The following is an 11,299-nucleotide window of genomic DNA, read 5'->3' as shown; positions in this document are numbered from 1 at the left end:
GGAATCCTACTAGAAAGTGCCCAGAATCCAGTTTTCATTGTAACTGCTTTGCCCTTACTTTTTAAAAGGGACTGTATATTGAATTATAGAAAAACAGGTACAATAGTGCTACACTTCATAAACTACAGGTTTGGAAAAGTGTTGATCTATAAGGATGGAGAAATTCTAGCAGTGGTTGGACTAACTTGTGCTTGAGGAGGTTTAAATGCCAGGTAAAAGGCTACAATAGCTCACTTTTCCTCAAAAAGCATTTAGCAATGCCACTTGTAAGAAAAAACACCACTGGAAAAAAAATCTGTGTTCTCAGTCTTAAAAAAGTAACTAATTCGTTAGAGATTTTTTTATGATTGATCTGTATTGCAGAAGCTGACTAATTTTTATACATTTTAGAGAAAACGTAACTGGGAGTAAGTAGGTGATGAGTACAGACACAGGCATGAATGTAATAGGTGTTTATATTCGGTGTAAGTGTACAGGGCACAAATGCAGATGTGTGTGTATGCAGAGATGTACAGATATATAGATATAAACCCCACAGAATATGTTCTCCCTTTGTTAAACTGGCGATAACAACAATTTTATCTAGGAAGTTATGCTACATTAATAACTGTACTAACCCTGCGTGAAAAGGCTGTTTAGATTATCTAAATATTGGAATAACGCCATTCCTTCATCATGAACTAGTGTTTTTACTTTTCTCGTGTAAACTCTTTAAAAAGACAAATAAGAAACTAAATCTGCATTTACATATTTTAATGAGAAAATATTATTTGGACGACTAGGTTCATAATTTAATGTAGACACTTTTTAACCTTTGTCTTAAAACACACATGCTGGGAACAAGAACACCAATATTTAAAATGCCATGCTTATTCTGTACAGGAAAAAAAAGTTTAAAAGAAATGTCCTTACAGTTTCAATAGACACTAATGCTGTTTAGAGGGGGGTGTTCTCTTTTTTTTGTCTTAACTTAAGCAGTTCACAACAGAACAACAGTTCAGTTTCCAGCAAACTACCTAAAACTAGAAAGGAGTATATCAAACAAAAGTGCATTTTACACATTTTATAATCATTCATATGCACAACCATTTACAGTTTCCCTAGCCGCCTCACTCTTGTCTGCAAAGCTCCAGCAGAAATCAGAATGACCTCCACAGTTTGTACCTGGTATTGTATTACTTTTTCACATTTCATCGGTGGCTTCAACAGCTTTTATTTAAGCTATGTCGGTCCGTGTGCTCGGTAACAAGTTTATTTTTATTAGAATTATGGTTGTTGTTTGTTTTGAAGCTATGGAGTAAATAGCCACTAAATTTTAAAAATAACAACAACAACCAAAAAAAAAAAACAACAAAAACCAACAAAAAAGAAAACCTCGTCTCCCCCAAACCTTCGGGTTAACCAGAAGTTAACAGACAAGTCAACTCCTCTTTCACCTGAAAACTACAGTAAACATCCACGTTACAACAGGTACTCCAAAAGGACCTCATCTGATTTACAGTACAGACGCAAGTTCAGTATTTACATTAAAACAGGCTCTTTGTAAACATGATAGGTGTGGCGTGGGTCCCGCTCCGCGCCGCCCCTGGCGCTCCCTCAGCCGCTCCCTGCCCCGCTGCAGCCCTGCCCCGCTGCAGCCCTGCCCCGCTGCAGCCCTGCCCCGCTGCAGCCCGGCCCCGCTGCAGCCCTGCCCCGCTGCAGCCCTGCCCCGCTGCAGCCCTGCCCCGCTGCAGCCCGGCCCCGCTGCAGCCCGGCCCCGCTGCAGCCCTGCCCCACTGCAGCGCACGGGACACGCACCCACACAAAGGACACCCAGCGCTGCACGGCGTTCCCAAGAGCCGAGCCTCTGCTGCTTGGAGGCTGGAAACGGCGCTGCTCTCATGCAGTGACACGGCAGCCATCCTTGTTTATGGTACTAAGGACTGGTCCTGTATAAACCCCCGCTTTTCCCCAGACAAAAGAAGGGGAAGGGGCATCGCCGAGCCAGGCTCGCCTGGTCGCCGACAAATCGAAGATGCCTGAAGTACTTTTGGAAAACTAGCGATGCAAGTGGCAGCTCCTACCGGGCGGGAGGGGGCGGGCCGGGCCGGTTCCTTTCGCCTCAGAAGAACGGAAAACAAAGTTCAGAAGCGGGGGAGAAGCCGAGCCGCGAGGGAGGGCTCGGCTGAAGGGGCGAAGCGGAAAGGGAGCTCACGCGAACGGCAAACCTCAGTTTCCCGCGGGGAGCTGTCTCTGCTTTCGAGGAAAAGAGTAGAGAGGAGAGGGGAAAGAAGCGGAAGGAGGGGAGAGAAGGGGAGGGAGGAGAGCTCCGAGGAAACTTTGGGAGAAAGGGGAAGGCAGCGTCCGTGCAGGCGGCCCGGGTCAGTGCACAGCCACGGAGTGCAGGGCGGGCGCCGGGCTGGTGAGAGTCTCGCTGGGGGTGGCCGGGCTGCTTTGGCTGGTGGCCGTCTGCGAGGACGTGGGGCTCAGGGAGGGCGGCGAGTTCGAGAGGATGGTGGGGATGGGCGCGGGCAGGGCGGGCAGGGCTGGCACCGCTGCAGGGGTCGGCTTGATGGGGACGGGAATGGCCGGCAAAGTCTGCCCCCCATGGCAGAGCGGTTTGATGGGCACGCCGTAGGCGCCGTACTCGCTGCTGGCCATGGAGATGGGGGTGGCGGTGTCGATCATGCCGGAGCCGTACATGTGGGGCCAGCCCGTGCCAATGGAGCTGCCCACCGTAGTCAATTGATTGGGGAGGGGGTAGGCGGTCGGCATGGGCTGCATCGTGGAAAAGGCGAGGCCCCCGGGCATCTTGTACTCTCTGGCGATTATGTTCTCGATGGCGAAGGGGTGCTTGAAGCTGGAGGGCTGGGACACGCCGAGATTGTACGTGGACATCTGGGGCAGGTGGGTGCCGGTGGCCGCAAGGGCGCTGAGCCGCAGCTTCGCTTGCTGCTGCAGGTACTGCGCCGCGTCCGCCGGCTTGCTGGGGGCCAGGTGGTCCGACTTGACCACCTTGAAGCGCTTGCGGCGGCGCAGGAAGCTGCCGTTCTCGAACATGTCCCCGCAGCTGGGGTGCAGCGCCCAGAAACTGCCCTTGCCCGGCTGGTCGGGGCGGCGAGGGATCTTGATGAAGCAGTCGTTGAAGGAGAGGTTGTGGCGGAGGGAGTTCTGCCAGCGCTGTGTGTTCTCCCGATAGTAGGGGAAGCGGTCCATGATGAACTTGTAGATCTCGCTCAGGGGCAGCATCTTCTCCGGGGAGCTCTGGATTGCCATGGCGGTCAGCGAGATGTAGGAGTAGGGAGGCTTCTGATCGCTGTAAGTGTTTCTGCCCGGGCGAGGCATCTTCGCTCGGCGACCCGCGGAGATCTGCAGAAGGGCAGCGACAAGGGGAGGGGGGCGGGAGGAGGGGGTAGAGGGGTCAGTCCGAGGGGATTTGCACGGGCACCCAGTCGGGTCAACCGGTGGCTCTGGGGCCGGGCTGGAGAAAGGAAGGGAAGGGACACGGTGGATCTCAGCCCTCGGAAGGGGGGACGGTGAGGTGCAGACGAGGGCAGGAGAAAACAGTCCGGAGCCCTTTGCCGCCGCAGGGGGAAAAGCGATGTGCTTCTCCCAGCTCCGGCCTCCCTCAGCCTGGCCTTCCCGCAGGAGCCCGCGTCCGTAAAGTTACTCTAGTGATAGCTCTGTCTTCTGGTCTCGGCGAGGAGAAGGGGACCCCATCCCCTCCCCTCGACTCCCACCCAACTCCATGCCAGCCCCTGCATATGCCCACCTTAAAGTTGCTGGAAGTTGACAGTCCGCATCCGGGACGCAGCTGAGAGTCCGGACTCTTTCCCAGCGCTCTCCCCCGGTGTGTCTCTCGCCCCTTCCGCGGCCACGCTGCTCCGGTTTAGTCCTGAGGAGGCAGCGAGCTGGCTTGGTTTTGGGAATCCTCTCGTACACCCCCTCCCTTCGCCTCCGCGGGCTGAATCAGCTTCTTTTACACCACCGGCAGCTGCACTGTAGCAGAGGCTTGTTTTCTTCTCTGCAACGGCGATGAGCTAACTAGTTGCCTCCATGTCCTTCCTCTAACCATCTGATAGTTTTATGTGGTGACATGAGCAGAAAAGACCCCTGTAGAGGCGCTTCATTAATGTGCCACTTCTTTGCTATCATATGACAATCGCCTTGGGAGCAGGGGGAGGGGAGCAGGGAGGAGGGGGCTGGAGAGAAAGGCATAATCTGGTTTCATTTACACCTATTTACATGGACACCTTGGGCCAATGGGAATCATTTCCATTTGAAGACAAGGCGAGGGGTGAAAAGGCTCCGCCAGCGGAATTGCAGCGCGATGGTACCCGGTGGCTGGGGGTGGGGGGAAGGTATGCACTAACCTCTCTGTGGACTTTTCAGGAAGCTTAGTCTGCAATTCACACTTACAAATGGAGGTACCGAGCAGTGGGATGTTTGACATGGAAATTGCTTGGCTGTGGTATTCTGTTTGTTCTGCATTGTTATCTGATTTGTATTGTTGGCTAACTTAAGGCGAGCCTTTTCCCCTGTAACGAGGGACTTTCTCTTTGCCAAATCCGCTCTCCCCGAGCGAAGGTTCTTTCGAGGAGCGGTATGAGCGGGGCTCCTGGGGAGCCACCCCGGGAAGTCCCCCCTCACCCTCACCCTCACCCTCCCACCCCGCCCCAGCCCATGCAGGACCGCTGCTCTGGTTCCGCGGACCTTTTGGTGTAAAGATGCGGGAGTTGCTCTCAGTGCACCAGAGCTCAGGGGCTCCTGACGGTGCCGTGGCCCCGGTGTGCTCGGTAAGGAGCTCCTCAAGCCGCCGCTCTGCTCGCGGGACCGGGGAGTGTCCGCTGTGCTCCCTCCGGCCTCGAGGCTGGGGGTCCCGCAGAGCTGCTCTGGGCTAATGGCTCCGTGTCAGCGGTCACTCTGATAAACATCGTCATCCTGACGTCTTCTGCGGGATTTGCATGATGTGTCTCAGACTGTTCGCCTGCCTGTGTGCTTCTCGGTGCGCACTTGTGTGTGTGGGAGCAGACAGGACGTGGAACAGCCGAGTCGCGGCTCTTTCCGATGCACGGAACCCTCCTCCCCGGGAACCGAGGCCCGATCCTGGAACCGCAACCCAGGCTGCCAGCCGGGTGTTCTGGGGGAAGGATGAGGCCCGGAAGGTCCCAGGCTTGTCCTGGCGCAGGAGGGAAGTTTGCACGATGTGTATTCCCGAGGCTGCGGAGCATCCTGTCACCCTAGAGCCAGAGCTGAAGATTGTCTCGGGAGCTGCGAGCCCGGAGAGGAAGAGCCTTTGTGGTGAATACACATCACCTCCATTAACAATATTTTCGGAGTTGGTCAATAACTCACCAAAACGTAACTTAAACACGATGAATTTAGGAGATTAAACAATTTCATTAATATTGAAATGGCTGCAGAGGCTGAGCGCGCGCGCTTGGAATGCAAGCGCACGTTTTTCAATATTAACAGAAGTACTTGAAAAGAAGAATAATGTCACCTTCTTAATTCAGCAAAAATAGCCGGCTTGGGGGAGGGAGAGCGGCGGCGGCTCTGTACAGCGCGGCTGCTGAGAGCCGGGCCCTGCGAGAGCCTCGGAGCCTGCTCGGAGGGACGGTCCCCACCAGGCAGGGCTCCCCCAAACCTGGCCGGACCCTCAAAACGCCTTTCATTCACATCCCAGCCAGCGCCGAGCTCGTGTGTGCAAACCGTGCTCCCTTCAGCCCAACCCGGCAGCCCTCCGTCCCATCTAATCCCTCTCTCTCGGGGCAGGATGTCGTTTAGAGAATAATGAGTAAATAATTGTGTTTCTAGGAATCCGAGAAGCCGAGCGGGCCGCGCTGCCGAGCTAACGAGCCCTTCGAGGAGGAGGAAGAGCTGGCACATGCCACCCTCTGCCCCTTGCAGAGAAGGGCCCGGGAGTTGCCTTGCTCAGTTCATCGGCTCCGAGATGCTTCATCCAACCGGGCAGGGCAGCAAGGCAGCCTCCAAACTTTTTTTTTTTGGGGGGGGGTGGGGTGGTGTAAGAGATGATGAGACGATGGATATTTGTTAGAGGGTAAGAAAGACAATGCTCTGAAATGAGGAGAGATTCCTCCCAGCATCCCCTAACACCAGACAGAAGGCTTCTGTTTTTGTACTGAGAGCCCCAAAAATGTGGGTGTAGGGGGCACTTCCCTCCCACACACACCACATACCCAGTTCCCCCACCCCAACTTCTAATACCCCCCAATCCGGGTTTTGTCTCTCGGCCCAAGTTCACTCCTGGGATGCCTGTCTAAAAGACAGCTGAGAAAATCCACAAACTGACAAATAATTCTCTTCCTTTTTTTGCCGGTACCTTTTCTTTTCGAAGAAAGAAAAAAAACCAAACCAAACCAACCGCTGACACAAAAAGGAACCCTCAAGCTATAAAGTTAAAGTAGACTTCCGTTGTCATTTGCTACTCCGAGTGCAAACGAGGTATGGCTGTAAGGTGCCCGGTGGTTTGTTTTTTTTTTTTTTTTCTTGTTTTTCTTTTTTTTTCTTTTTTTCCATTGCAAAGGAATGTGTGATTGGAGGGGTAGGGCAGGCAAAGTCAACCCAGTAATTGATACCTAAAGTTTCACCTCGTGCTAAGCACAGCCACAGATGATAGACTTGGGCAATATAGGATTTAAATGCAATTGTAACATTTCCCTTCAGCTTTGAAAGCCAACATTAGGGAAGGTGAAGTGAATCCAAATCCATTGTGTGGGAAACCAAAACAAACAGACGTTTTGCTGAAGACTAATTCAAATAAGGAGCTCAGAGGAAGTGTTGGGAAAACTGTATAAAATACACATAAGTCAATTATATCAATGTGCAAACCCAATGGAAATCTATTTCGTGCAAGAGCCATTCAGCCTTTGCATGGAGCCCATCATGGACCACCTTTCTGCATGGAAGGTTTGCAATAGCCCCCTTTCCCACAAGCAAGACCACACACGTTTACAGGTTTGGTAATAATTTATGCTAATTTTCCTCCATAAATCCACAATTCGCCTCAGTGGCAAGCAGGGCTGCTGAGAGAGGAAAAGGAGATGGAAAAGTGACAAATACAATATTGATTTTGAATCCTTGTGGCTGCAAGCAGGTGTGTAGCTTTGCAGAGGGGAGGAGTGGGAGAGGGGCTGTGGGGGGAAGCCAAGAAGTTTTCCAAGGATAAAAAATCCACTCTGTGTGAGAGAATACTCACAACCTTGTTAATATTTACAAACCAGTTGGGAGAAAAGAGAAAGGAGGGGGGAAGTACCAGCTTCTTAGGGTTTCCTAGGCTGCAAAACACAATGCCAGTCTCTGAGCAAGCTTCCCCCGTTTTGGAAAGTCAACTGCGGGCTGTTGGTTGTGGCTGCGTTTCGGCTAAGCCTCGGCCTTTTTTTTTTTTTTTTTTTTTTTTTTTTTTTTTTTTATGTTTCTGCTTCTTCTGCTCTCGGGGGCTGAGAAGGAAGCCAGGATACTTGGGGTCTCCTGCTTTTCTGTGTGCTTCAATTCCCGGTGCTGTTTCCGAAGAGCTCCGGCCGCTCTGGGAACGGCAGGGCTTTGTCCAACCCCACATTCTTCCCCAAATCTGCCGCTTTGGTGTGAAACTACTTAGCGCCCTTTCAAAAGGATTTTGTTCCTTTCCCAATGAGCATTAAACAAACTCCCCCTGCCTGTCAAGGCCGGACTGAGAACTGCTCCCCAAACCTGTGTTCCCGGTAGCTCGGGATGTGCAGTGCGCTTTGTGCCCGGGGGGCCGGGGCGGGCGGCGGGGCTCCCTGCGCTGGGCAGCGCTCTCGGCCGCCCCTGCCCTGCCCTGTCCTGCCCTGTCCTGCCCTGCCCTGCCCTGTCCTGCCCTGCCCTGCCCTGTCCTGCCCTGCCCTGTCCTGCCCTGCCCTGCCACCTCTCTCTCTGCCCACTCGCTCCTCGCTGCTGTCACCCTCCTGAGAGCCGGCTGTCCTCGGCTGCCCCGTCGGGGATCTCAAGCCCCTCCAGCCCGAGCCGGCCCTTGGCCCCGCTGCGGCTCTGCCGGGGCTCACCCGAGGCCGGAGCGACCCCCGTGTCCCCCGCACCCATCGCTGCCGGCCTCGGGCCCCGAGCAGCCGTTTCGCGCTTTTCCAGCGTGCACAGAGCCCTCGCTGGGACCACCCGAATTCCTTAAGCCCTAGAGGAGACTCATGGCTCTTGGGGCTGTCCCAGAGCTCCTGATCGGAGCCGGTTTCCTGGGAGAGCCCTTTTCCTTCTGCCGCCGGAGGTAAAACCGCGCTCCGGTAAACGCGGCACCTCAGCCTCTCCCTAGGACGGCTCGGAGGAGTGCCGGGGTTCCAGGGAGTGCGTGAGCCCGGGATGGGCACACAGCGCTGCCCCGGCCTGGGCTGCCGGCCCGGCTCCCCTCCCCTCCCGGGGCTCGCAGGTGCATCAGCCGTGACTCCCCAGCGTTTTGTTAAGCACTGCGCTGGTAGCGCGGATTCCAGCTTGGGTCTCGACGTTATTGAGAGCCTGTCTTTGTGGTAAACTTCCCTTGCCTTCCCGGAGGTGCTGGAGTCTTTATCTACGTTTGGGATTTGTTGGTTTGTTTATTTATTTATTCGGAGAAGTATCAGGGGAGGCCTCGCAAACTTTTTCTTTTTAATCTTCCCTTTTAAACAAATGTCGCATTTCAAGCTGCCCTCTCTTCTCCTTCTCACATTGTAGGAAATATTGAAAATGCCACCTTAGTATTGAAGGGATTAACTTGCTTTTCTCCCAGCCGCTAACTCTGGTGTAAAGGGAGCAGTAGATCAACTGTATAATGTGTGCACTGTTTGGTCATTTGTACAAGCAGAACAAAGGTTGAGCTAAGCCAAATTGCATTGCACTTGTGAACCGAGTCCCAATTTGAAGTATCTTTTACAGCAGGGGGAATGAGAACAATTTCGTGTATGTCTAAAAGGGAATAACAAAGCCACTTTCTAGAGCATCTCAAAGTGAAGTAGTGAGGCGTGACATTCCCAGGGTGAGGAGGGACAAAGGCAGGGTCAGGGGGATGAAAAAGGGAATCAAACAGCCACTTTCACATGTCTGCCCTCAACTGCTGCACCTCTCCATAATAGGAAACAACTGTTGTAAAAAGGGGGATTGCTCCCATTCATTCAAAATAGCAAATGATAGCTAAACAACATTGTCAAAACTGAATCAACTTCTGTGCAGTACCACCCAGAAAAAGGTATTGTGTTTTGGTTAATAGCTGGGTGGAGCAAACTTGATTTTCCTTTTTTTCCCCCCTTTTCTTTCTTTCTTTTCTGTCTTTTATTTTTTTTTTTTCAAGGACTCTTCTTTCCAGATCCATCCGTTTCATAAACTTTATTTCTTATCATGAGCCTTTTTTTACAAGACGTGCTCATCCCATTCACGCTTTCTCTTACAGTCCGCTCTTGTCTCGGTGTTCTGTGCAAAACCAGAAAGCAAGAAAAAATAGGCTGAGTCCCGTTCTCGCTGCAATCAGAACGGCGGTTCAAAATCCGTAAGCAATGTAAATCTTTCTTGAATTGCATGTGCGTGTCGCCCGGCAAAACCACCTTTAAATTACTAAGTTATTACTTAGCCAAACATTGTGAAATGGTTTTTATGACAATCGACGATGATTTTAAATTGCATATCGGTAAGAATAATGGCGCGCACGTTACAGTTATTTTCCGTCTTTATAGGCAGAGGTAATAACCGCTTGCGGAATTCAGGCTCGGGAAAACTTTTTCCTGCATTGTGTGAAGTCTTTAACGAGCCGGGCTTTAATTAGGGTCGGAACTTTGAATGCTTGTGTTTTCTCTCTGTTGACGGGGGGCATGTTTGCAAACAGCTCCGTAAGTTGCCGCCGCGAAGGCTCAGCGCGGTGGGGGGGTGCGCTGTGACTGTGTGGGCGCCGGGGCTCTGCGCTTTCCCTTCCTGCCGCAGCGCCCCCCGCCCGGCCGCCACCCACCGAGCTGCCCGGGGACAAGAGCACAATTCCCGAGCGCTGGGATCCCCTCCCTCGCTGCCCCGCCGGGCCCCGCTCCTCGCTGCGACGGGACGGGACGGGACGGGACAGCAGCGCCCGCCAGAGCCCCCCCGGCCCTCGCACTGCGTCCCGCGGGGAAGCGACAGCGCTTCCACGGCCACGCCGCGTGTCCACCAAAGCAGAGGGGTTGCTCGGCCCTCCCCGAGCTCTCCCCTCGCCGAGCTCTCCCGTCCCCGAGCTCTCCCCTCCCCGAGCTGCGGGCCGGGCTCAGCGCCCGGGGAGCCCGCGGCGAGGGGGATCGGGGGCTCCGGGAGGCGGCTCGGCGGTGGAGGGTCCCGCACGCTCGGGGCCCGTGCAGCGGGGCTGGAGGGCAGTGCGGGACCGTGCCAGGCCAGGCTGGCCGCTGCAGGGGAAGCGCTCATTGCGTTTCCCCGGTCCGGAGGCTTCCATCGCTTCCTTACATCTGTTGACATCCTCCGCCCGCCTCAGCTCCCGACCGCTTGTACTCACGACGCGAGCCAAGCTCCCGTCTTCCCATCAACCCCCAACTCTGCAGTGAAAACCATATTAACCTTCTTTAATATTTCATTCCTGGAAGAGATTCTTTAGATATAGCTTTAGAAAATATTTCTCCGCAGTGATTTCTTCCCATAGATTTTTTTTTCTCCGTATTTATTATCGAGAGATATGGTAGTCATATAGCATTCAACCAGCCAAAGAGGATAGAATTTGATAGACGATTTTTTTTCCCCTTTTGGCTAGCAAAGATTTTACATGAGAATAAAAGGCATTGGGAATGGCAAAGCTTTTTGAGCTCTGAGAGCGAGATGTCTGCGCTGTCATTCACACAAGAGCTCTTTCGTGTTTCTTCCACTAGGAAGTATTTTTGTCCAAGTTCTCTCTCTCCTGAGCCGCGACCTGTAAAACCCTTGCTCTGTATTTTGAGTGACGGCAGTTTCAGTCGGCACGGCCGTTTTCTCGTCAAGGTAAATGCCCCTTTTAAGCAGCAGCCCCGGTAGCGGAAGGGAGCCGGGGCCGGCGCTGAGCCCCGCGGACCTGTTGGCAGCCCCGCGTGGGGCTCCGCGGAGCCGGGCGGAGCTGCCTGGGTAAACTGCTTGTGTATTTCACATTATCATCCCGCTATCTGCAGGCAATGTAGATTTTCTAAAGATCTAATGAATAAACAACCAGCAAGCGCTGGCGGTGTAATTTACATTGTTAATGCCTACATGTGTATAATAAATATGCATTTGTATGTCTTCAAATAAACTCTTTTTAGTTTCTAACCTGTGGTGATTTTTTTAAAAGCTGTCTTTTCCAAGAAACCAATTTTTCTTTTCGTTT

General features: G+C 53.0%; 1 protein-coding gene across 1 annotated transcript; it reads right to left on the bottom strand.

Moving 5' to 3' along the window:
* Positions 1-2,361: 2,361 nt before the first annotated feature.
* Positions 2,362-3,324, bottom strand: FOXB1 (forkhead box B1). The gene has a single exon (XM_058847137.1). The coding sequence runs from the start codon at positions 3,322-3,324 to the stop codon at positions 2,362-2,364; it is 963 nt and encodes a 320-aa protein (XP_058703120.1).
* Positions 3,325-11,299: the final 7,975 nt, after the last annotated feature.

The sequence above is a fragment of the Poecile atricapillus genome, chromosome 11, assembly GCF_030490865.1.
Source record: "Poecile atricapillus isolate bPoeAtr1 chromosome 11, bPoeAtr1.hap1, whole genome shotgun sequence".
NCBI lineage: Eukaryota > Metazoa > Chordata > Aves > Passeriformes > Paridae > Poecile > Poecile atricapillus.
Note: the sequence above shows the minus strand (reverse complement) of the source record. Positions and strands in the feature narration are given on the sequence as shown.